This window comes from Numenius arquata, chromosome 16 (genome assembly GCF_964106895.1).
Source record: "Numenius arquata chromosome 16, bNumArq3.hap1.1, whole genome shotgun sequence".
NCBI lineage: Eukaryota > Metazoa > Chordata > Aves > Charadriiformes > Scolopacidae > Numenius > Numenius arquata.
This window is the reverse complement of record NC_133591.1, coordinates 16,482,472-16,508,808: the sequence shown is the minus strand read 5'-3', so window position 1 is coordinate 16,508,808 and position 26,337 is coordinate 16,482,472. Positions and strand designations below refer to the sequence as shown.

General features: G+C 50.9%; 1 protein-coding gene across 1 annotated transcript; it reads left to right on the top strand.

Annotated features, from left to right (window-relative positions):
- The first annotated feature begins 12,349 nt into the window (after window positions 1-12,349).
- On the top strand, window positions 12,350-25,527 carry LOC141472610 (membrane-anchored junction protein-like). Its single transcript, XM_074159758.1, has 10 exons — window positions 12,350-12,450; window positions 14,092-14,137; window positions 15,408-15,483; window positions 16,723-16,848; window positions 18,183-18,214; window positions 19,028-19,137; window positions 21,235-21,289; window positions 24,043-24,115; window positions 24,499-24,643; window positions 25,482-25,527. Exons 1-10 carry the CDS (start codon window positions 12,350-12,352, stop codon window positions 25,525-25,527), a joined length of 810 nt encoding a protein of 269 aa, XP_074015859.1.
- Window positions 25,528-26,337: the final 810 nt, after the last annotated feature.

Sequence of the window (26,337 nt, the reverse complement as noted above, 5' to 3'; positions counted from 1 at the left end):
TCTGGGAGGAGTCTCGAGTGGATTTCATAGAAGAGACAAATCCCTAAAGCGACAAGTCATCTCAGGTACCTTCCTTGGAGGAGTCTGGGGCTGCTACCTGGGATTTTAGATGCCAGAACTACAGGAGAGAAGACACTGGGAGATGCCTGGGAGCAGTCGCGAGAGGATTCCAGAGAACAGACCATTCCCTAAAAAGAGAAATCATCTCAGGTACCTTCCTTGGATGAGTCTGGGGATGCTGTCTGAGATTTTAGGTCCCAAAACTACAGGACAGAAGACTCTGGGAGATGCCTGGGAGAAGTCTTGGGTAGAACCTGGAAGACAGAGCTTTCCTCCAAAGAAGAAGAAACAACCTTGGGTATCTTCCTTGGAGGAGTCTGGGGCCGATACCCAGAAATTTAGGTCCCAGAACTACAGAAGACACTGGGATATGCCTGGGAGAAGTCTTGGGTAGAACCTGGAAGACAGAGCTTTCCTCCAAAAAAAGAAACATCCTTGGGTATCTTCCTTGGAGGAGTCTGGGGCAGATACCCAGAAATTTAGGTCCCAGAACTACAGAAGACTCTGGGAGATGCCTGGGAGGAGTCTCGAGTGGATCCCAGAGAACAGACAACTCCCTAAAGCGACAAATCATCTCAGGTACCTTCCTTGGAGGAGTCTGGGGATGGTTCCTGGGATTTTAGGTTCCAGAACTACAGGACAGAAGACTCTGGGAGATGCCTGGGAGGAGTCTCGAGTGGATCCCAGAGAACAGACAACTCCCTAAAAAGAGAAATCATCTCAGGTACCTTCCTTGGAGGAGTCTGGGGATGCTACCTGGGATTTTAGGTTCCAGAACTACAGGACAGAAGACACTGGGAGATGCCTGGGAGCAGTCGCGAGTGGATTCCAGAGAAAAGACCATTCCCTAAAAAGAGAAATCATCTCAGGTACCTTCCTTGGAGGAGTCTGGGGATGGTTCCTGGGATTTTAGGTCCAAAAAGTACAGGTGAAAAGACTCTGGGAGATGCCTGGTAGGAGTCTCGAGTGGGTCCCAGAGAACAGACCGTTGCCTAAAAAGAGAAATCATCTCAGGTACCTTCCTTGGAGGAGTCTGGGGATGGTTCCTGGGATTTTAGGTTCCAGAACTACAGGACAGAAGACACTGGGAGATGCCTGGGAGCAGTCGCGAGAGGATTCCAGAGAACAGACCATTCCCTAAAAAGAGAAATGATCTCGGGTACCTTCCTTGGAGGAGTCTGAGGATGCTACCTGGGATTCTAGATGCCAAAAGTACAGGACAGAAGACTCTGGGGGATGCCTGGGAGAAGTCTTGGGTAGAACCTGGAAGACAGAGCTTTCCTCCAAAGAAGAAGAAACAACCTTGGGTATCTTCCTTGGAGGAGTCTGGGGCCGATACCCAGAAATTTAGGTCCCAGAACTACACAAGACTCTGGGAGATGCCTGGGAGGAGTCTCGAGTGGATCCCAGAGAACAGACAACTCCCTAACGTGACAAATCATCTCAGGTACCTTCCTTAGAGGAGTCTGGGGATGGTTCCTGGGATTTTAGGTCCCAGAACTACAGGACAGAAGAGTATGGGAAATGCCTGGGAGGATTCTCGAGTAGGTCCCAGAGAACAGACAACTCCCTAAAAAGAGAAATCATCTCAGGTACCTTCCTTGGAGGAGTCTGGGGATGGTTCCTGGGATTTTAGATTCCAGAACTACAGGACAGAAGACACTGGGAGATGCCTGGGAGCAGTCTCGAGTAGATCCCAGAGAACAAACAACTCCCTGAAAAGAGAAATCATCTCAGGTACCTTCCTTGGAGGAGTCTGGGGATGGTTCCTGGGATTTTAGGTTCCAGAACTACAGGACAGAAGACACTGGGAGATGCCTGGGAGCAGTCGCGAGAGGATTCCAGAGAACAGACAACTCCCTAAAAAGAGAAATTATCTCAGGTACCTTCCTTAGAGGAGTCTGGGGATGGTTCCTGGGATTTTAGGTTCCAGAACTACAGGACAGAAGACACTGGGAAATGCCTGGGAGGAGTCTCGAGTGGGTCCCAGAGAATAGACCGTTGCCTAAAAAGAGAAATCATCTCGGGTACCTTCCTTGGAGGAGTCTGGGGATGCTACCTGGGATTTTAGGTCCCAAAACTACAGGACAGAAGACTCTGGGAGATGCCTGGGAGAAGTCTTGGGTAGAACCTGGAAGACAGAGCTTTCCTCTAAAGAAGAAGAAACATCCTTGGGTATCTTCCTTGGAGGAGTCTGGGGCCGATACCCAGAAATTTAGGTCCCAGAACTACAGAAGACTCTGGGAGATGACTGGGAGCAGTCGCGAGTGGATTCCAGAGAACAGACAACTCCCAAAAGCGACAAGTCATCTCAGGTACCTTCCTTGGAGGAGTCTGGGGCTGCTACCCGGGATTTTAGGTCCCAAAAGTACAGGTGAAAAGACTCTGGGAGATGCCTGGTAGGAGTCTCGAGTGGATCCCAGAGAACAGACAACTCCCTAAAGCGACAAGTCATCTCAGGGACCTTCCTTAGAGAAGTCTGGGGATGCTGTCTGGGATTTTGGGTCCCAAAACTACAGGACAGAAGACACTGGGAGATGCCTGGGAGAAGTCTTGGGTAGAACCTGGAAGACAGAGCTTTCCTCCAAAAAAAGAAACATCCCTGGGTATCTTCCTTGGAGGAGTCTGGGGCCGATACCCAGAAATTTAGGTCCCAGAACTACAGAAGACTCTGGGAGATGCCTGGGAGGAGTCTCGAGTGGATCCCAGAGAACAGACAACTCCCTAAAGCGACAAATCATCTCAGGTACCTTCCTTGGAGGAGTCTGGGGATGCTACCTGGGATTTTAGGTCCCAGAACTACAGGACAGAAGACACTGGGAGATGCCTGGGAGCAGTCGCGAGTGGATTCCAGAGAACAGACCATTCCCTAAAAAGAGAAATCATCTCAGGTACCTTCCTTAGAGGAGTCTGGGGATGGTTCCTGGGATTTTAGGTTCCAGAACTACAGTACAGAAGACACTGGGAGATGCCTGGGAGGAGTCTCGAGTGGGTCCCAGAGAACAGACAACTCCCTAAAGCGACAAGTCATCTCAGGTACCTTCCTTAGAGAAGTCTGGGGATGCTGTCTGGGATTTTAGGTCCCAAAAGTACAGGACAGAAGACTCTGGGAAATGCCTGGGAGAAGTCTTGGGTAGAACCTGGAAGACAGAGCTTTCCTCCAAAGAAGAAGAAACAACCTTGGGTATCTTCCTTGGAGGAGTCTGGGGCCGATACCCAGAAATTTAGGTCCCAGAACTACAGAAGACTATGGGAAATGCCTGGGAGGATTCTCGAGTAGGTCCCAGAGAACAGACAACTCCCTAAAAAGAGAAATCATCTCAGGTACCTTCCTTGGAGGAGTCTGGGGATGGTTCCTGGGATTTTAGGTCCCAGAACTACAGGACAGAAGACTCTGGGAGATGCCTGGGAGCAGTCGCGAGTGGATTCCAGAGAACAGACAACTCCCTAAAAAGAGAAATCATCTCAGGTACCTTCCTTAGAGGAGTCTGGGGATGGTTCCTGGGATTTTAGGTTCCAGAACTACAGGACAGAAGACACTGGGAGATGCCTGGGAGCAGTCGCGAGTGGATTCCAGAGAACAGACAACTCCCTAAAAAGAGAAATCATCTCGGGTACCTTCCATGGAGGAGTCTGGGGATGCTATCTGGGATTTTAGGTCCCAAAACTACAGGACAGAAGACTCTGGGAGATGCCTGGGAGAAGTCTTGGGTAGAACCTGGAAGACAGAGCTTTCCTCCAAAGAAGAAGAAACATCCTTGGGTATCTTCCTTGGAGGAGTCTGGGGATGCTACCTGGGATTTTAGGTTCCAGAACCACAGGACAGAAGACTCTGGGAGATGCCTGGGAGCAGTCTCGAGTAGATCCCAGAGAAAAGACCATTCCCTAAAAAGAGAAATCATCTCGGGTACCTTCCTTGGAGGAGTCTGAGGATGCTACCTGGGATTTTAGGTTCCAGAACCACAGGACAGAAGACTCTGGGAGATGCCTGGGAGCAGTCTCGAGTAGATCCCAGAGAAAAGACCATTCCCTAAAAAGAGAAATCATCTCGGGTACCTTCCTTGGAGGAGTCTGAGGATGCTACCTGGGATTATAGATGCCAAAAGTATAGGGCAGAAGACTGTGGGAGATGCCTGGGAGAAGTCTTGGGTAGAACCTGTAAGACAGAGCTTTCCTCCAAAGAAGAAGAAACATCCTTGGGTATCTTCCTTGGAGGAGTCTGGGGCTGATACCCAGGAATTTAGGTCCCAGAACTACTCAAGACTCTGGGAGATTCCTGGGAGGAGTCTCGAGTGGATCCCAGAGAACAGACAACTCCCTAAAGCAACAAATCATCTCAGGTGCCTTCCTTGGAGGAGTCTGGGGATGGTTCCTGGGATTTTAGGTCCCAAAACTACAGGACAGAAGACTCTGGGAAATGCCTGGGAGGAGTCTCGAGTGGGTCCCAGAGAACAGACCGTTGCCTAAAAAGAGAAATCATCTCAGGTACCTTCCTTGGAGGAGTCTGGGGCTGCTACCCGGGATTTTAGGTCCCAAAAGTACAGGTGAAAAGACTCTGGGAGATGCCTGGGAGCAGTCGCGAGTGGATTCCAGAGAACAGACAACTCCCTAAAAAGAGAAATCATCTCAGGTACCTTCCTTGGAGGAGTCTGGGTATGCTACCTGGGATTTAGGTCCCAAAACTACAGGACAGAAGGCTGTGGGAGATGCCTGGGAGAAGTCTTGGGTAGAACCTGGAAGACAGAGCTTTCCTCCAAAGAAGAAGAAACATCCTTGGGTATCTTCCTTGGAGGAGTCTGGGGCTGATACCCAGGAATTTAGGTCCCAGAACTACAGAAGACCCTGGGAGATTCCTGGGAGGAGTCTCGAGTGGATCCCAGGGAACAGACAACTCCCTAAAGCGATAAGTCATCTCAGGTACCTTCCTTAGAGAAGTCTGGGGATGGTTCCTGGGATTTTAGGTCCCAAAACTACAGGACAGAAGACACTGGGAGATGCCTGGGAGGAGTCTCGAGTGGATCCCAGGGAAAAGACAACTACCTAAAAAGAGAAATCATCTCAGGTACCTTCCTTGGAGGAGTCTGGGGATGGTTCCTGGGATTTTAGCTTCCAGAACTACAGGACAGAAGACTCTGGGAAATGCCTGGGAGGAGTCTCGAGTGGATTCCAGAGAACAGACCGTTGCCTAAAAAGAGAAATCATCTCAGGTACCTTCCTTGGAGGAGTCTGGGGATGGTTCCTGGGATTTAGGTCCCAAAACTACAGGACAGAAGACTCTGGGAGATGCCTGGAAGAAGTCTTGGGTAGAACCTGGAAGACAGAGCTTTCCTCCAAAGAAGAAGAAATATCCTTGGGTATCTTCCTTGGAGGAGTCTGGGGCTGATACCCAGGAATTTAGGTCCCAGAACTACACAAGACTCTGGGAGATTCCTGGGAGGAGTCTCGAGTGGATCCCAGGGAAGAGACAACTCCCAAAAGCGACAAGTCATCTCAGGTACCTTCCTTGGAGGAGTCTGGGGCTGCTACCCGGGATTTTAGGTCGAAAAAGTACAGGTGAAAAGACTCTGGGAGATGCCTGGGAGCAGTCGCGAGTGGATTCCAGAGAACAGACAACTCCCAAAAGCGACAAGTCATCTCAGGTACCTTCCTTGGAGGAGTCTGTGGATGCTACCTGGGATTATAGATGCCAAAAGTACAGGACAGAAGACTCTGGGAGATGCCTGGGAGCAGTCTCGAGTAGATCCCAGAGAAAAGACCATTCCCTAAAAAGAGAAATCATCTCGGGTACCTTCCTTGGAGGAGTCTGAGGATGCTAACTGGGGTTACATATGCCAAAAGTATAGGGCAGAAGACTGTGGGAGATGCCTGGGAGAAGTCTTGGGTAGAACCTGGAAGACAGAGCTTTCCTCCAAAGAAGAAGAAACATCCTTGGGTATCTTCCTTGGAGGAGTCTGGGGCTGATACCCAGGAATTTAAGTCCCAGAACTACTCAAGACTCTGGGAGATTCCTGGGAGGAGTCTCGAGTGGATCCCAGGGAACAGACAACTCCCTAAAAAGAGAAATCATCTCAGGTACCTTCCTTGGAGGAGTCTGGGGATGGTTCCTGGGATTTTAGCTTCCAGAACTACAGGACAGAAGACACTGGGAGATGCCTGGGAGGAGTCTCGTGTGGATCCCAGAGAACAGACAACTCCCTAAAGCGACAAATCATCTCAGGTACCTTCCTTGGAGGAGTCTGGGGATGCTACCTGGGATTTTAGGTTCCAGAACTACAGGACAGAAGACACTGGGAGATGCCTGGGAGCAGTCTCGAGTGGGTCCCAGAGAACAGACCGTTGCCTAAAAACAGAAATCATCTCAGGTACCTTCCTTGGAGGAGTCTGCGGATGCTACCTGGGATTTTAAGTTCCAGAACTACAGGACAGAAGACACTGGGAGATGCCTGGGAGCAGTCTCGAGTAGATCCCAGAGAAAAGACCATTCCCTAAAAAGAGAAATCATCTCAGGTACCTTCCTTGGAGGAGTCTGGGGATGGTTCCTGGGATTTTAGCTTCCAGAACTACAGGACAGAAGACTCTGGGAAATGCCTGGGAGGAGTCTCGAGTGGGTCCCAGAGAACAGACCGTTGCCTAAAAAGAGAAATCATCTCAGGTACCTTCCTTGGAGGAGTCTGGGGATGGTTCCTGGGATTTTAGGTTCCAGAACTACAGGACAGAAGACTCTGGGAGATTCCTGGGAGGAGTCTCGAGTGGATCCCAGAGAACAGACAACTCCCTAAAGCGACAAATCATCTCAGGTACCTTCCTTAGAGAAGTCTGGGGATGCTGTCTGGGATTTTAGGTTCCAGAACTACAGGACAGAAGACTCTGGGAAATGCCTGGGAGGAGTCGCGAGTGGGTCACAGAGAACAGACCGTTGCCTAAAAAGAGAAATCATCTCAGGTACCTTCCTTGGAGGAGTCTGGGGATGGTTCCTGGGATTTTAGGTTCCAGAACTACAGGACAGAAGACTCTGGGAAATGCCTGGGAGAAGTCTTGGGTAGAACCTGGAAGACAGAGCTTTCCTCCAAAGAAGAAGAAACATCCTTGGGTATCTTCCTTGGAAGAGTCTGGGGCTGATACCCAGGAATTTAGGTCCCAGAACTACAGAAGACTCTGGGAGATTCATGGGAGGAGTCTCGAGTGGATCCCAGAGAACAGACAACTCCCTAAAGCGACAAATCATCTCAGGTACCTTCCTTGGAGGAGTCTGGGGATGCTACCTGGGATTATAGATGCCAAAAGTACAGGACAGAAGACTCTGGGAGATGCCTGGGAGCAGTCTCGAGTAGATCCCAGAGAACAGACAACTCCCTAAAGCAACAAATCATCTCAGGTACCTTCCTTAGGGGAGTCTGGGGATGGTTCCTGGGATTTTAGGTTCCAGAACTACAGGACAGAAGACTCTGAGAAATGCCTGGGAGGAGTCTCGAGTGGGTCCCAGAGAACAGACCGTTGCCTAAAAAGAGAAATCATCTCAGGTACCTTCCTTGGAGGAGTCTGGGGATGGTTCCTGGGATTTTAGGTCCCAGAACTACAGGACAGAAGACACTGGGAGATGCCTGGGAGCAGTCGCGAGTGGATCCCAGAGAACAGACAACTCCCTAAGGCGACAAATCATCTCAGGTACCTTCCTTAGAGGAGTCTGGGGATGCTACCTGCGATTTTAGGTTCCAGAACTACAGTACAGAAGACACTGGGAGATGCCTGGGAGGAGTCTCGAGTGAATTCCAGAGAACAGACCATTCCCTAAAAAGAAAAATCATCTCAGGTACCTTCCTTGGAGACGTCTGAGGCTGCTACCCATGATCTCAGGTACCTCTAGGAACGTCCCAGAAGACTCCAGGAGATGCTTCGGAGGACTTTCATTTGGGTCCGGAGGAAAGATCTTTACCTAAAAAGAAAAAACATTCTGAGTAACTTCCTTGGAGGAGTCTGGGGCTGATCCTCAGGATCTCGTGTCCCTAAAGAAGAGGTCTAAAGACACTGGGAGTTGCTTGCGGGGAACGTTGTGTAGATCCCCGGGGAAAGATAATTACGGAAAATGAAAAAAAATTCTGGGTATCTTACTTGGAGAAGTCTGGGTTTCCTACACGGAGTCTCAGGTCCCTAAAGCAGTGGTCAGAAGCCTCTGGGACATGCCTGGGATGGATCTCGGAGAAGAGGACTCTCTTCCAAAGTAGGAAAAACATACTGGGTACCTTCCCTTGAGGAGTTTGGGGCTGATGCTTGGGATCCCTAAAGGGCAGGTCAACGTACTCTAGGACTTGCCTGCGAGGAGTGTCAGGTGCATCCTTGAGGACAGATTTTTCTTGAAAAGACGGCCAGCAGCTCACACCGCTGCCTGACAGGAGGAACTGGCAGAAATGTCGGATAACAGAGACCTGGCAGAGGAAGCAACCTGTCCCACGTGTCCATGCTGGGAAGCCCCTGAGATCCCTCCAGTGGAAGGTGGTGGGTGGTGTCGCTGGAGCCAGGGCAGCCCCGGGGCGCAGGTCTTGCTCACACGCTCAGGGAACAGCCGATCGCCGGCTCTGGGGTCAGGAAGGAATTTTTTTCCCCTGGGCAGATCGGCACAGGTCCCCGGGGGGTTTTCGCCTTCCTCTGCAGCGCTGAGCATGGCCCCTTGCCAGGCTCCTCGGAGCCATTTCTGGCCAGCGACTCCCTGCTCTTACAGGACCGGGAGTCCAGCTGCGCCCTCCATCCCTCCGCCTCTCCTCCTGGCGCCAGCTTGGCAGGGGAACCTCAAGGACCTCCACACATGAGGTCACCTGGGGGTCTTCTGCCCTGCGCTAATCACGGGCTGCTCGGAAAGGCTGCAGGCACGATGCTCCATCAGATGGAAGGAGCCACCGCTTGCTGCAATAAAAGCGGAGCCTTGGCCTCCTCTGCCCGAGTCGCTGTTTGTGTCCCGTCTGTCCTGCTCGCAGCCCCGGAGCATCTCCCCCGGCCCGGGCCCGACCCTGTGCCCGGGGCCCAGGGCTGCGCCCGCACACCCTGCCCACGCCGGGGGAGCCCAGCAGCCTCTGCCCCGCCGGCAGCCTGGCTTTCCCCGGGCCTGTCCCCGCGGGCAGGGAGGGCGCGGGAGCCTGTGGCCACGGCCCGGCCCCTCTCCGCACCCCCCCTTCCCAGCGGGCAGCCCGCTGCCTGCCGCCCTGCCGGAGCCCAGCCCCAGCAGCAGCGGGCAGGGCCGTGCCCGGGGCTCCGCAGGGGCTGCGGGGAGGGGGGAAAGGAGGGGCGCACCGCTGCCCCCGGCCTGGCCGGCACCCAGCCCTTTCCCGCGGGCAGCGGCAGGCTCTGCCGTGGCCGTGCCCGGGCCCAGCCGGCAGGGCCGCTCGGCGCCGGCAGCGGCAGGAGGAGCTGCTCTCCGGGAGAGCGCTCGGGCCCGGCCCCGCACCCGGTCCCGGGGGCACCCGCCGGCTCGGCCTGGGGATGCCCGAGGGCTGCGCCTCCGCCCGCTCCCGCGGGGACCCGCTCCCCGGCCTCTTGGCCCGACGCTTCTGCCCTCGGGCCCTGCCGCTGCCCCCCGCGGCCTCCGCCGAGCCAGGCCCACTCGCCCGCTGCCCGCAGCTTGGGGCCCTGCCCGCGGCCCCCGCCTGCACCCACCGGGACCCCCGGCCCCCTCCGCGCCCAGACCTGCCCCGCCGCTCCCCGGGCCTCCTCCCGCACGGGCTGCCCGGCTCCGCAGGGCTCGCACCTCAGTGGAGCCGAGCCGAGCCGAACCTAGCCGAGCGCAGCCGAACCCACCCGAGCCGAGCCGAACCCAGCCCACCGCGCGGTTCCTCCCGCCGCGGGCGATGGCGGGCGGGAAGCGGCTCCCGGGCACCGGGCGCTGCAGCTCCTCGTCCTGCTCCACGAGGGCAGGTGCTGGGTCGGGAGGTCTCCGAGCCCGCCCTCGTGCCAGTGGCGTCCCTGGCAAGGGCCTGTGGCCCAACACCGATGTGCTGGCGACCCCGGGAGCCGGGCCGGGGTTATGTGAGGGGTCCCGGGTGGCAGGCGTGGCTGGAACGGGCAGTGCCACCTCCCAGGGACGGGTGACGGCTGGCCGAGGAGAGAAGTACCCCCTGAGAGCTCTGCCTGTCCTCTGCACCTGCCGGAGCAGGTAGGTTCCACCCAGGAGAGAACGCGGTGCTGCTCCATCCTTCCCCGGCTTCTGCACCTCTTGCCCAGCCCCAGCGTCTCCTGCTCCTTTGGGATCCTCTGGCTCTGGAGGTGCCCCTTGGTGCCCAGCCAGCTCGTCTGGGACACCCGTTCCTGGGGCAGAGCACTTCTGGGGAGCAGTCAGTGCCAACAGCATCCCTGGCAAGGGCCTGAGGCCCAGTGCTGATGGCAACCCTTCCCCATCCTGCTGGGGGGGTGAGGATGGGGCTGTGCTCGTGGCTGGGTGAGAGCACTGAGGGTCAGGGGATGCTGTGCCCATGGCAGGTGCCATGCCTGCAGGGATGCCGTGCCTGTGGAGATGCTGTTCCCCTGGGATACCATGCCCATTGGGGCATCCGTGGAGCTGCTGTCCCTATGGGGGACAGATTGTTACTCCAGAAGCTTAAGACCTTCTCAATCCCTGTAGCTTTAAATGAACATCATGTTTTGGGGTTGGTTTGGTTTGGTTTGGTTTGGTGGTGTTTTTTTTTCCCGAAGAAGGATGTTTGAGTTCTATAGACCTTTCCTGAGAGGCAGGAGGAGTCCAGATGCCCCCGAGCAGCACCAAAGTGGTACCAGTGCTTGTCTGAGCTGAGTTCCCCAGGGCTGGCCGTCAGAAACCAGTGAGCACTGGGTCCCTCGTGGTTCAACAAGGAGCAGCTCTTCATTATAATGACGTTTACAGAGCAAAGGGACATTCTGTCCTGCCCTGAGGAGGCAGATCAGTGCCTGCTTGGGTTGTGTGTTTAGGTTTGTATTTTGTTAATCAGAAGCCTTTTATACCAAAGTCTGGTTTTGCGGTTGGCGCAAGAGAACTAATTGGGATTTTGTTTTTCCTACAGATGTCGTTGTCGGGCTTTCACGTATAAAAAGTAGCTTCTTTTTGATCACTGCTCGGCTGGGTCAGTGCTCGTCAGAGCTTTCCAGCTGTGTCTGCTTGAGAAGTACCCCACGGCTGCCAGAAAGGCTCCAGACAGCTACGGAACACAGTGTTTGCTCTTAAAGACCCCAGCTGAGACTAAGGCTGCTGCTGTTGCGTTTCTGTGACCCTCCCGGGAATCCCTGTGTGTATGTGTGTGTAGCGGGAGAATGAAAAAATCTCTGGGAGTCTTTGCGTGAAAGCTGCCTAAAGCAAGAAAAGGCAAACCTGACGTCAAAAATTTGGGAGAGAAAGGGATGAGCTACCGAGGGATGGTCATTAGGCACCAGAGCTAACGCTGACTTGAGAGGCCCGGGCAGAGTCCAGTCCCCTTTGACAGCAGTGGCAAGCCCTGCCACAAGGCAAAAGCCAACTCCTCTGGGGCTGTGGGCTCCTGCCGGACCCCCTGGGGCACTCCGAGCCCCCAACGACAGCTGCCTCTGAAGCGCAGCAGCGGCAGAGCCGCCGGTGGCCGCGGGGAGCCGGGGCGAAAGGAGCTCGGCCGGGCCCCGTCCGGCTCCCGTCGGCCGGGCTCGGCTCCAGCCTTCTCCCGGCCCGGCCCCGCCTGAGGTAAGGTCGGGCGGCGGGCGCGGCGGGGGCTTCCGGGGCCTCCCGGCGGTCGCCAGCGCCGGGGCTGCCCGGGGGCCTCGGGGCCGGCGGCGGGGCTGAGGAGGCGGCGGCATCTCCCCTCGGCGCCGGCCCCCGGGCTCTCCCTCCGCCCCGGGACTGCGGGGGCCGCAGGCGCTGGGGGGGCGGCGGGGCGAGGCGTTTCTCCGGGCTGTACCCGCGGGGGCTGCGGGGGACGCCACAGCCGGGTGGTCCCTGAGGGCCGGGGTCGGTCCTGGGCTGCCACACGGCCCTGCCGGGGCCTCGTCGACATCCCCCGGGGCGAGAGGCCTTGTCGGCCTCGAGGACGTTGGTGGGGACATCGCCGGAGCAGTGTGGCTGGAGGCGGGTGGCCGTCGGCTGGAAGTCTGTCCTCGAATCCTGCTCAAAACCGCTCTGCTTTATTGGAAATGACACCTGAATCCGCGATTTTCTGGCTGGTGGGAGGCCTGTTCTCCCTGCAGATGAGGAATCCCTGCTCACCATCCTTTCTTCTGGTAGGACAGCGTGAGATCTGGTGAAGGCTTTTAGTCGTTGACTTTTGACTCTCCTGCTCCCCTAGGCTACATCCAGGAAGGAGGAAAGATGTCACTGAAACCATTTACCTATCCCTTGCCTGAAACAAGGTTCCTTCATGCAGGCGGGCTTGTGTACAAATTTAAAATCCGGTACGGCAACTTCAGCAGGTAAGTGTGGGAAAGGCACAGTCAGCCTGGGTGCGATGGCTGCGTGTTGCAGTGAGTGAATACGAGACACAAAACTCAGGTTTGGGGGCTCCTCTGTCCTGCCTTCTTCCACTAACTATGAAAGCGGTCGCTTAAAAGTCGCTGCTGCACTCGCACAGGCTGAACGTTGGCCTGAGAGACTAATTTGAGCTGTATAAAATGCTCCTGTGTCACTGCCACGTCTGGGTTTTGTGCTTCAGTGGAACGAGAGGCTGTTTTTACTGATAGCGTTTTATGATTTTGTAAGTGTTTACTTGAGAAGCTCTAGAGCCTTTGTTACGGTTTAACCCCAGCCAACAGCTAAGCCCCACGTGGCCACTTGCTCAGTGTCCCGCAGTGGGGTGAGGGAGAGAATCAGAAGGGTGGAAGTAAGGATAAAGTGGGTTGAGATAAAGACAGTTTAATAAGTAAAGCAAAAGCCGTGTGCACAAACGAAATCGGGAAGTCCTTCGGTGCTTCCCATCAGCAGGCGGGTGTTTAATCTCCAGGAAAGCCGGGCTCCGTCACACCTAAGAGTTACTTGGGAAGACAAATGTCCACACTCCAGACCTAAAAGAAAATAACCCTCCCTCCTCCCCACCCCCTCACACTCCCCCCAACCGACGAGTCCCCGGCAGTCAGAGAGCAGGTCTGACACCCTTGGCGTGAGACCCTGGGTGGTGCCTTGCTTTCTTCCATTCTTTCCACCCTCGTCTCCTCATCGCCGTGGCAATGTCCCCTCCTGAATTGTGTTTCCCTGCTGATTGCTGAAGACTTCGTGACCACAGCCTAATTCTTGGGTGGGTGATGTCTGTCGTGCTGTGCTGTGTAATTCCTGTCATTGACTTGCTCTTTATCAAGCAAGGAGAGAGCCTTTCCGAAGAGGAAGGCAAGTTCTCGTCTCTGCTGGAGTTCTGGCTGGGGACCCTGAATGTGGAGGATGTGAGAATGGCTGCCTCCCGGGGCATATACCAGAGAATACTCGCATGCCATAATTCCTTACGCTCCACTGTATTTACTTATTTCCAAGTAACAGTTATGTGATTTGTTTGCTTTTTGATGGATTTGGATTTTCCTTAAGGCCTTCTCTCTCCCTCTGCATTTTGTTGTTGGCCGATACCTTGCAGCAAACAAGTTGGAGAAGCCAGCTTACAAAAGACGTGCAGAGTTTGCTGCAGGCAATACACAGCTCCCAGCATCACAGGGCTTAGCTCCAGTGCTGTGAAGGCCCGTTCCTCGGCAGGTTTGCACCGTGGAGGGGATTAAGAGACGTGTCCTGCTGGTTCCTTCTTGTAGGCCCTTGAGTGGAATGGCATCGCCATAGGCTGGAAGACAGGTACTGGTTTGAGGGCACCTGGTCAACAACCTTGTCCTAAAGGTTACTGAGGATGGACTGAAAAGATCTGATCTCCTCACACAAAATATAAAGGGGCAGAAAACCAAAGAGAAACAGTCCTCGTGGAATAATGGATATCTTTTACAAGCAATAAATTGGGAGTTCATCTGCCTGCAAAGTATTTTCTCTGTGCAATGGGAATTGTAGGTGTTTAAACTCTTTACAAGGACTGTCGCTCCGTTGCTCTTTGACTGGGCTGGGATGAACTCTCTCTGTTTGTTTCACAGCGCTCCTGATCTCAACACCACCGACAGTGCTGTCCAGGAGCTAGAGGTAGGAGAGGGAGCAGGTCCCTGGGACCTTCTCTGAATGTTGAGCTAAGCAAGTCTTATGTTTGTTATGGGACTGAGGACATTTTGTCAAATGCAGCGTTTCAAGTGAGAGTAATGGGGAACTTCTCTGGAGAGTACGAGGGTGAAAAAAATGACATAAATGAAAAATGCCATCAACAGGCAGCATTAATGTAGAAAAGTAAGGTTTTTATTTGAAGTATTTCAAAGAAGCTACTGACTGTTAAAATTGGACCCATGGAGCTGCCTATTTGTCGAGCTGGTTGCACCCCGTTCCTTTCCGATTCCTGCTCAGGTTCATCCTGCAGCAGCACTTTCCCACAGTTCGGCTCTCAGCCCCAGACCTGGCCAGTGCTTTTAGCTTCTCAGGCCAGACGAGCTGTCACTCCCTCCTGTTGGTTCAGGAGCTGCGGTGCTGCTGGTGAGCGAGCCTGGCAGCAGCTCATCTACCGCTCGATTGCACATGCTTCCCTCCCAACTGAGGAGCCACTGGAACCAGTGGACGTGCTTTGAATGATGCCAGTACTTGGTGACCACTGATGAGCCCTGTTGGCGTCATCTTCTTCCTGAGACAGACGAAAGTCCCTGCCATTCCTGAGGAAATGAGACAAATATACTGCCTGCTTAAGAATGCTTCCTTACTTAATTTTAAGAAAAATCTTCAGCGTACAGTAATAGCATTATAAATATTATTGAAGAAAATGTGCTGACTTTAATTGATACAAAAAATTATAATTCAATTTTTTTTCTTTTTCACTTTTGAAAATATTGAAAGGTATTACTAGAAAAAGTTTCCCATTTGTAAAGCAGGAGTGAGTTGGGGCCGAATTGCAGTTCCCTTGTAACTGAATTGAGTCAATATGCAGAAAAAGAGGAATATGTTTATTTTCGAAGCAGGTCAGTGCTACCTGTGTTTTGCTGGCAAAAAGGAGACTTCTTAAGTGTAAAACTTCTTAAATTTCAAAGCACACTTTCCCTCTTCATAGTGATGCTTCTGTGTTACTTCAAGATTAAGATACTAATTCACTTCAATGTCTGTGAGTCTGTGAGTGCAGCGCACTCTGGGTGATGGGAGGGAGTGCGGAGAAGAAGGGGAGGAGGAAAAGCAAAATATCTAGAACCTGCTCTTCCACGAGTCGTGCAAACTGTAAAGTAATTTTAAATTTTCCCCACGCCTTGAAACTGTACTTCACAGTCGAATTGTGGCTATATTGCTAATACTCTTCCTTTGTTTCTTTCTCTGGCCTCTCCAGGAAGCGATTCGAGTAATCCTTGGAAATCTTGATGACTTACATCCATTTTCTACAGACCACTTCACCATTTTCCCGTGTATCCTGTCTTTCCTACCTGTAAAAGAGAATTGCAAGACAAAGGTCGTTGCTTAATTCAACATTCGTGCCTGGTAGTGTGCAGATCTTTAGCTGGAGTGTGAAGCCTTTGCGCTTTGCAGTTTTACGTCAGCTGAAGATCCTCCTCAGGTGTTGCCTTCACTTGAGAACTGATGTGAAAAGAGAGTTTTGCAGTGTTTTGAGCTGAGTGCCTCTGTGTTCCGAATCAGATTTAGCCACAGAAAATGAACACGTGTATCTAAAGGGACAGGAATCCCACCTAATGTGATTGCAAGCAAAGCTCGTGCATTTCTTGAAAAGGCTGATAAAATGTCAAATGCTCTTTGCAGTCTCAGCAACGTTGGCCACAAGTCGAGAAGACGGCAGTAGTTTTCTCATAAGGTACGTTAGGATTAAATATCGTAGTTGCTGTAAAGGGTTCAAAAGAAGTTACTGTCATGAGGCTCTTGTTGAAGAGAAAAGTAAGTTGGTTGAATGAGACGCCTTTTCGGTCCTAAGGGGTGTCAATTTGGGAATCAGATCAGGCCCTTTGGTATCCCCTCCCGTGGTTCTGGGTGCCCAGGAGTAATGAACATCTGGGTGTTTCCTCCTCCAAGGCATTCCCTTCCAGTCCTGGAAGATGGCCCCATTGCCACGCTTTATAAAAGCAGGCAAGAACGAGGTCATCCTCTTTCTCTGTCAGAAGGTGATGAGAGCAACTTACTCCTGTTCCTGCCAGGAAGAGAAGGTGGCCGAGAGCATCGTCAGACGGGAAGCACCAAAACAAATGTTGGGCTTGTTGGTTTGCTTCACTAAAGCTCAGCCAGTTTTGCCTGCGTGCTTGAGGAGAGTTTGATTCATGGACTTGTATTTCTAGAACTCGAAAATCCATCCCCGTGCTTGGCCAGCACTGGGCCCTGGTGAGAACTGCGAGCTCAGAGGCCTGGTGTGATGAGTTGTCCTGCAGCCTGTGTGTCAGGCTCCTTGCTGGGGCATAACTCTTAGTTACTCACAAGCTGTGGGTGAGTGGGAGCTCTGGGAGAGGGTCACCGGGATGAGTGTTTCTTGTAATGTGTCACTAGTGGTTTTTCATACGGTTCTTACTGATGGATTGTATGTGCTGCCTTACACGCACATGCCAGGTGGTGTGACTTGTGAAGCCTTACCAGAAGACATTGTCAGGGCGCCTGCTCCTTTGAAACGTTAGTGCTGTGTTCTTAAGCCTTAGCATCGTTCTCAGATTGGAGTAAATGGGAGAGGGTATCGAAGATGAGATTCAAACATGAGAATGTCCATCTTGTGCCTTATCCCTACATTTGCACTATGTATCTGGAACTCAACTCATTCCAGCAGAACGTATCTTGTGGTAAGTCACTATGGTTATGTTTGGATAATTTCTGGAAACATCTGTCATCTGTGTCTTGCTTTTCCCTTTCCTTTCATCTACCGTGTCTTTGAATTGGAGGGAGCAAACCTGTGTGCAGCGTGGCTGTGCTGTGGATTTGAGATAGAGCAGAACAGCGTGTTCTCTTTTGTCCTGTATTGCCCTTCTAAAATTTCCCGAATCTCTCTGCCTTTTCTACCCCTGCTGACTCTTCAGCTAGTATTTTTATGAAGCTGTGCCCAGCAGCTCCCAGCCTTTGTTCTGTAATGCCAGTAGCTGGGCTGGAGCCAGTACGTGTGTATGGGCTGCATGTTTTTCTTCCTTGTGCTTGACCACGTTTGTTGACATTGAACTTCACGCTCTTTGTTTCTGTTGTCCTAAAGAAAGAATGCATTTTTTTTTTCTAAATAATGATAGTCATAATGGTAATAATGATTAGCAAATGTTGTCGCCTCACTAGTGTCTCGTTTTCCAGGTTTTCGGTGAATTCCCTGAGCAGCCTCAGGCCCCAGCTGAGACCTCTGTGGGACACCACATTTAACCTCCTCTGTTGTGAAAACCGAGTGTTATTCTTACTGTTTCCTGTTCTGATTATTGGTCCCTGTGAAAAGCTGCTGGTTTTTCTTGTGACTGCTTAGTGCAGATATTGTGGTCTCCTTTGTAAAATGGAGAAGCGGTCATTCCTTGGTCTCCCCCATTTGCTCGCGTGTAGCAGCCCCTGTCAAAGATACCATCTTTGGATGTAAAAATTCCTAAAGGTGGAGAATTCAGTCACTTCCCTGTACACCTTGCTCCAGTATTGAATCGCACTCTGCAACGGTTGTACATTTCTGTTCTAAAATTATGCACAGCATAATGTGCTATTACTTTCAGGCACTGGTGTTTCTAGTTTCTGTTGGCAGGGATTTTCCTTCAGGAAGATACGTATGGATGCCATGCACCAGAGGTTGGCTGGCCAATATTCTGGGGAGTCCATGCTCAGGCTGTCCTTGTGTCTTCCCTCTGGTGCCTAAAATACAGTGATGCCAACAGTTCTTCATTCCTTCTTCTCTTCTGAAGACTCCTTTAATTCTTCAAGAAAAGCAACTGTCCCCATCCCATTGACATGGGGTATTCCCAGCCAGGAATTCTAATTGTGAAAGAGCTGCGTTTGCAGTTTTTCAGTGTCAATATATCATATGCAAGTCCAGCATGGTTTCTGAGGAGTTTATCTTGTTTGCCAAAAGTGAGGTGCAATGCAAAAATGTACTTTTAAGTTGGTTAAAGAAAGTCCAGTCACCAAATATTCACCAAATTTTATAATACTTCTGTTACAGGTAAAGAAGTAAACAAGGGCAGTGATGGACTTGTAAGTTTTTTATGTGTTTTTTGTTTGTTTTTTTTTTTTTTTTTTTTTTTTTTTTTAAAGTTATATTCTAAATAGTGTGGAGAAGCAGAATAGAGATCCAGGCAATGCTCTAGTTCTCCTTTTTCTGGGTGTCAGTCAGGCATTGTGAGGTGGCACTGAATTCTCACCTGTAACCATCCAAGCTGGGAGAAATCGTCCTGTTGGTTCCATCAGCCTTTGAATGAAGTCCTGCCTGAGGAGCCGAGGGCCCTGGTGGCTGCAGTGAAATGTGTTTTCTACAACTCTGAGCCGAGCTGTCAAATGGTTTCTTCACTGTGAGAGTCTGTAGGAGGAGGTCAATATGGCTGAATCATTAAGTAGTTTCCTTGGTGCCGTGTCGTAAACAACAAAGTTAAGCTTCTTTGGAAAGTTTTTGTTTAATGAGAGCTCCGGGTAGGTTTGTTTTTGATCCGAGTGTCTAAAAATGGAGTGAATTAGTGAATATGTCCTGTGCAAATTCCCCAAAAGAAACTCCTGCTCTCTCTGCTAGCATTACATTCCTGCTAATGGCATTCCTCGGCCCTCCTCTGAAGGTGGAGCAAACAGTGTGTTCTGGCAAGCAGTATTTCTTGTTGAGAACTGTTGAGCATAATTCTCTGGATGGCCTCAGTGCTCATCTTCTGTTTGAATAAGGCAGAAGCGGTTTTTTGGTCTTTATTGTATAAACATGAACAATTTTGCAAAATAGGAATGTATATTAACTCTGGATTTTTTTTTTAAACTAGAAAAGTCAAAATCAAATGCTATCAATACCAAGTTTGCAATGTTTTGAAGGTCAAGAGAAGCAATGAAGCATCAGAAAGTCCTGCAGTGGAAGAAAAGGTGAAGAGGAGAAGAGTGGAAGTCGGAGCAGAGACCTCATGCCCGCGGTTGGGTACGGACAGGTCAGTTGGCTACAAAATAGACTTCTAGGGCACATACCAGAATTTTTAATGTCTCTTGTACCTTCCTCCGGTTTCATGCCTGGGTGATCCCTTTTGTCTTCCTTCTCTTCCATAGGTGACAGGACCTAAGCAGCATTGCCCGTGTTTGGAGAAAGTTGTCCCATGCTTTCAGGCTCCTGTGCCGTTAACTAGGGGTCTCCCTATTGATCTCCTTTGTGTTCACGTTCTCTGTAGAATCACAGTGGGGTGAGACCTCAGCAGGGTGACAAAGCAGGGCACTGGCTCACGCACCTGAGCTGGGGGTGGAAGGGAAGAACTGGGAGCAGTTTTCCAGCTGAAGGCCAGTCTGTTCCTCTGGGTCGGCTGGTGAATGCTGCCTCACTGCTTGAGGCTGAGGTCCCTCTCTGGGCATTTCACAGAATCACTGCGGTAGGATGGGACCTTTGAGATCATTGAGTCCAACCCCTCCTGCTTGATGGGGAGGGGTTGCACACAGAGCACGTTGCCCAGGATGTGTCCCTTCAGGTGGACTCCAAGGGTGGAGATGCCACAATTTCTGTAGGCCGTTTCTGGTTGCCGTTCTTGACCACAGTTGCAGTCAGAAAGTTTTTTCTTGTGTTCAGATTTCATTTCATGTTTTGCAATTTGTGCCCTTTGCCTCTTGTCCTGCCAGAAGGCGCTGTTGAAGAGAGCCTGTCTCCTTCTTCTTTCTTCCCTCCCATCTGGTATATGTTGATGAGATCCCCTCTGAGCCTTCTCCAGGCTGAACAATCCCAGCTCTTCCAACGTCTCCACATATGAAAAGCGCTCCTGTCCCTTCATCATCTTTGTTGCCCGTTGCTGGGCTCACCCCACTGAGTACCCGTCTTGTCCTGGGGAGCCCTGTCTGGACGGAGCCCACAGAGGGGAAGGAGCCTGAGCAGAGGGGAAGGATCACCTCCCTCGAGCTGCTGGCGAAACTCTTCCTAATGCACCCCAGGGGCTTGTTGGCCGCCCTCAGCACGAGGGCGCAATGCCGGCTCATGCTGGCTGACTTCAGGCTGAGTTCTCGATCACCTTCCAGAGGCAGGCCCATCGTTAGTTATAGTGTAGCTGGAGTGTAGCTTTAAAAAAAGACAATTTGTGTCTGTACTTAACATTCACAGGTATCTGGCAGAGAGTCCCAGATCCGGTGGTGTGATCGGATGATCACCTTCCCCCTTCCATGGCGATGGACAGACCATGTCAAATCATCTCCTTTGGTGCCTTAGATTCTTCCCACTCCCCAAGTGTATTTCATGCAGAGATTAGAACGGGAGAAGCCTGAAGCCTTTTCCTGCTCATATAAATGTAGTCCTTAATTTCCGTCTCCCCCATCAGTTTCTAGTCACAATAAAACTCGTGGAAATGGGTGAAGAATGAGACCAGGATCCAGAATGTTTTCTAATCTGTTTTTGCCAAGACATGGGTTGTAGATGCCTAAAATATAAGGCCATAAAAGGCTCTTTCATGATCCAGTTTGGCAGTCATCACCTCTTGATCTTTTTTTCTGTTTGGACAAGCTGTTTTGCTCACAGCTCCTCACGGGGCATTTGGATTCGTGTTTTCTTGGGGTACTATTGAGAGCTGAGCTCTCCAAATCTCCAGGTGTCCCTCCCCAGTGACACCGATCAGGACAATTGTGTGTGCAAATCAGGGTTGGTTTTCCCCACGTGGGTCACTTTGTACCTCTCTGTACAGAGTTTCCTCTGCCATGTTATTGCTCCGTGACCGAGTCTTGTAAGATCTTTCTGTGGTTCTTTGCGCCCTGCCCTTCTCTTTGTGTCAGTAACCTTATAGGATTTGCAGCTTTCTCAGTTTGCTGCCCATCCCCCTTTCCAGGTCATGTAATGCTTTTTTTAAAGCAGAAAGCCTGATACTGGAATGAGTGCCTATTTTTGTTTTTGAAATGAGACTTTAAAGCATGAGAACAAATATAGATTAAGAGTATCTATGTTGTTGGCTAGAGGTACTAAAACCCTGATTTCTAATAAAATACTCGGAGTAGCCATTTACGAGATTGCTTCCTTTTTGTGACTTCTTGTAAACTCAGTTCTTCCTTCTTTGACCTCTTTTTAGAACCGGAACCGACTGTGTTCACCATATGAGTAAAGCAAAGCATGGATGTGAAATGGTAAGCTACAGAATATTCAGAAAGAGATAACAGTATCTGTTTAGTCCTAAATTCTTAAAGCGGCAAGGATAAAAATGCCTTCATGTAGGTTTTTTCTCCTTATCACCTGCATCGCCTGCATGGAGGCATTTGTGATTCCTGACTTAGCCAAGGGATGAATTTTCCTGGGAGACGACACGAGCTTTTCTGACTGTTGAGCTCTGAACTGTAGGGGTGAGCTCAGACTCCTGGAGATGAACCCGAAGGATGCCCTGCCTTGTCTTCAAGACTCCAGTCCTCTTTTCCCTCCCATGCCCATTTGTGCAGAACTCCCTGGAGGGCCAACGGTGGGTGCTGACACCTTGGCATTGGCTCCAGTGTGAGTATTTGCCACTCCCCACCAGTGTCCTTTCTTGGTGCTGATGGCCTTGCAGCATCTCCCTCTTCTTGAAACAGCCTCTTCTCACTGTGGCATCGGAAGGCAGATTTACAACAGGATTGTTCCAGAGGGATTGTCACTTGCTTTCTAAACCCATTGTTCTCCAGAGACCTTGTCAGGAGGGAAAGATTCTTTCTCTGTTAGCTCACAGCTAAAGGCTGCTCTGACAGAGCTGCTGTTGGGCACAGCCTTTGGGAAACGGGGTCTTCACTGACACCCCTGTTCTCCTGCTCCTGGCTGTTGCCCATCCTCCCAAATGTCCCAGTGTGTTTCATCCGTTTTCTGGACACTGATGCCCATTCTAATTTAGTTCAAATCCCTGCCACAGTCTCACCTTCCTGGCCTTTTTCCTGCTCCAGCTCTTCAGAGAGAGGATTTTACGAGAAGGCAAACTCATTCCTCTTGGGTTTGTCCACAAAGGAAGTTTCCTGGTGGTATATAAGGAACAACTTCTTCTCCCCCTGTTCCTTGGGAGGTGAACAGTTGCATCAAATACCTGGATTTCTGCGTGTTTCTGCATGATGACGTACTGCCCCCATTTCAGGAACCTTCTGGACCTCTCCACAACTGGCTGAGCCTTTACGCAAATGCCATGTGTGGGCTTGCTTGAAATCTCAGGTGGCCAAGCCATACTGCCTGCTTGCTCCTGGAGATCTGGTTCCAAAGGTCCAACCGCAGCATAATTGATCTGCAGGGATTCACTGCAGATACAATGGCCTGCGATTTCAGGTGCTACTAGTTGCATGGTTACCTTCAGCCTGCCCAGATAAACTCCTGTATTGAAACGGCCCTCACTTTGTTGTAAGCCCAAAACTTCCTTTCAGAAGAGGGCTTTTTATCAGGTAAACTAATGTGGGAGGACATCCTGAGCTCTTTCCAGGTAAACTATGGAACTATGAAGAATGACTCGTCAGCTCAGCAAATACCAATTAAGGTGAGAAGAACCTGCTCCAGAACAGATGCTTGTGCCACCTTGACTTGTACCTGAAATTTGCACTAGTCAGGGCACTGTTACGCTGAGAGGGATGTCCAGACACAAACTGTTGTGTTTATGAATACCAGAGCAGGGATCACGAGTGCCACCTGAAGTCATGGGCAGATGACCCTTCCCTTACATGCGTTTTTTTTGGGAGATTAGAGCCAGGTGCTTCTGTGACATGCTTTCCATTTGGTGTGCTTTCCATTTGCTTTCTTTTAGTTTTCAGGATCAGAAGAAAGATTATGTTTAGGAAAAACCATATGCACAGCTCCTGTGCTTCCTCAGGATTCTTCTGATCATTCCTCTAGGGCTCTTGTTCACTTTATCAGCAGCGTATGACTTTGGATCCAGATCCGCCTGGTGTTTTAGAAGGCATCTCAAAAAGGGAAGGGTCTCGTTAAACATGAAGGAAATCTGCCTACTTAGTACCCATAGGACTGACATTACAACGTGGTCACTCAATCCAGAAGGAGGAGCGTGGAAGTGCCGCAGTCACACGGCTGTTAAGTAGATTGCATTTTCAGCTCCATCCAAACACCTTCTCGGCCTGTGATCTGGACAGCAGGTTGTCTGGTCAGGATGAGCGGTGTGGAGCCTACACAGCTTCCCACTTACCGAGGGCACCAGGAGCGGCCAAAGAAAGAGAAAAGAGAACTGAGAGACGCTCAGACTGTCACTGCAGATAATTTTCCTAACTTAGTTAATGCTCTGAGACTAAACTGCAAAGATCTCGGGCCATCTACAGTCCGGAATTTTGCGTGAACCTGAGCTTAGTGTAAGAGAAACACCATCAGGGAGTGGATCAGTTCTTCTCTTCTCTTCTCTCTATGACAAAGTTGGTTTATTCTCTCTCAAAGCTTACACGCCGATTTTGTTGTTTGTGGTCCTTTGTATTGCTGATAGCGTTCCTCATGGGTATCCCTGGCTCACCTCTTGCTTCTGGCACTTTTCACTTTTGTCCCTTCCCACTTACTCCATTTCCTGTGCCCGTGCCTTAGCAGGCCTGATGTTTAGGGGCCTGTATTGCCCAGTGGCTGTCATTTCCCGCAGCACCTCTGTGTGTTTTGTTAAAATCTCTGTCTATGGCATAGCTGCTGCTGTTCTTTCACTATCTGCTATGTTAAAGTCTACTCAATGAATTGCAGCTTTATTTTGGGCTTGGGAATGTCCTGAGGAGGGCGAGGTAGAAATCGATTGGTGAAGAAAGTCCTCCTAGTAGCAGGAAAAGAAATGAAAATCACAGAACAAGAGAGTAGACCTTGCCTTTTAGTTCTTAAAGCAAGCAAACAAGGAAAAATCTCCTGCGCAACAGAATTTTACACGGTGTGACGGTTCTTGGTTTCCTTTTCCTTTCAGAATTCCTCCAAAGAAAAGGAGCATGAGTTTAGTCCAGCATCCCTTAGCGTGGGCTGTAAGCAAGAGAGTTTCTGTAAGTAAGGAATTCCCGTCTCGTTCCATTCAAATTGGTCCTATCGCCTCCAAAGCTGTAAGGATGACGTCGGTGTTAGTTTTCCTTTTAAAATTGTGTTTGGTATTTTCCAGCATGTGAGATTAGGCATTAGAACCACCGTAAAGTGGTAGGTCAGCAATGACTTTGGCTGAGACTCTTTTCCGCGTAACACGTTCTCGCCCACGGAGCGAGGCTGAGATGGGAGCCCACCTCCAAACCAGTCTGCATGGGGATGGCGGTAACACCTCCCAGTGTCATGGCCCTCGGAGCCTGGCCCCCCCTCTCAGCATCGAGGTCTGCCGTCGGTACGCAGGGAGTGTGGAGAGAGCCAGCTTGTGGTTTTGTTCTTCTGTTCCTTATAGGGGGTCCTGGGGAATCTGACCTTGAACAGAAACCAGCAACCGCCCAGGCTGAGGGTGCAACGCAGCTACTGCAGCGAAGGGACCCAACGGTGAGCAAAGGAAGCACAGAGTCCGAAGGAAGAGGTGTCTCAAAGTTCTGGAGAAGGTACTGACCCTGCAGCTTTGAGCAGATGCAGGCATGGCTGTGTGCGAGCCTGTGTGGGAGCCTGTGTCTGGTTCTGGCAGTTCAGGTGATTCTACATGAGCTTGAAAAACGGCCACCTCTTTTCTGTGGTTAAACCAAAGTCTCCCAGGGCAAAGGAACCTTCAGGGATGTCCTGTGGTAAGGGGCAACGTTCCCAATAAATGCTCCTCTTGTGAATTGCCTTTGGGAAAAAACCTCCCCACGGGAGGGTTCCTGATCCCAGTCCCAGCCCCCATCCAGTGGGGCTTTTATCAGCTGAGGAGTGTCACCTCTGGCCCCATTTCTAAAGGGCTTCAACGCTCCCCTTCTAACGGGGCCTTCCCGGGATGGACCTTCAGTCCTGTCCAGGTAAGCAGGACCTTTATTTGGCAACTCAGCAACTGTGGCCTTGGTAACCTTGGCTGCCAAAGACACCCTTCGAAACTCTAATTAAAGTAGCTGTGCAGAGCGTTGCTCGGCGCTGCTGCCCGAAGGAGTGCTCTGAAGCTGTGGAGCTGTACCCGCAGGAGCGTTCTGTTCCCTGTGCAGCACACGTTGAACATCAGCAGTGACTGTTGGTTTGACTGTCGGTTTGAGTTAGTTTTGGAAGAATTAAAACTCCTTGTTAATCATAATGTGTGCCAGTGCCTTTAACGAGACCGTCGTGGCACAAGTTATTCTTTATATTTCCTCTATTTTTTCAGTCTTCCTCTGTATTACTTTGCACTGGGGTTGTGTCTTTCTGGTGGACATAAATGACCGTGAACTCTCAGAGAAACATTTGAAGTATAATGTGCTCTTTCTGTTGTTGTTTCCCCAGCATGATCTGTTCGCCACTACAGCACCTTTTTGGTGGAAAGAACTGACCTGGAAGTACTGATTGTTGTGGAAAGGTAACCTGGTAGCACGGATGTCGGGTGGTATTGTTTCTTGTGTAATTCAGCTTTTCACATTGCTTGTCTCAGCTGTTCAGTGCTTCAAATGAAATTCTACTTTGTGTACATTTTCACATTAATGTACTGAAGACATTGGGTTAGAATGTCTTTTTCTTCAAAACCTAGAGTTTTTGCAAAAAGAGCAACAAGCTTTGAGATCTTGATCCTTGAGTGTCATAAATTGGGAATGTTACATTTAGAAATCATTATATGAGATTCTAATAAAACAAGCATCAACTTGGAACTGCGTGTTGTTTTAATCATAGAATCATAGACTCACAGAAGGGTTTGGGTTGGAAGGGACCCTAAAGACCACACAGGGCCACCCCCTGCCCTGGGCAGGGACACCTCCCACCAGACCAGGTTGCTCAAAGCCCCCTCCAACCTGGCCTTGAACCCCTCCAGGGATGGGGCAGCCACAGCTTCTCTGGGCAACCTGGGCCAGGCTCTCACCACCCTCACAGCAAAGAACTTCTTCCCCACATCTCAGCTCCATCTCCCCTCTTTCAGTGCCAAACCCTTCCCCCTCCTCCTATGGCTCCCCTCCCTGACCAAAAGTCCCTCCCCAGCTTTCCTGGAGCCCCTTGAGGGACTGGAAGGGGCTCTAAGGTCTCCCCGGAGCCTTCTCTTCTCCAGGCTGAACCCCCCCAACTCTCTCAGCCTGTCCTCAGCAACCAACACCCCCAAGCCCTTCTCCTCAGGGGTACTCTCCAGCCATTCCCCCTCCAGCGTGGATTTGTG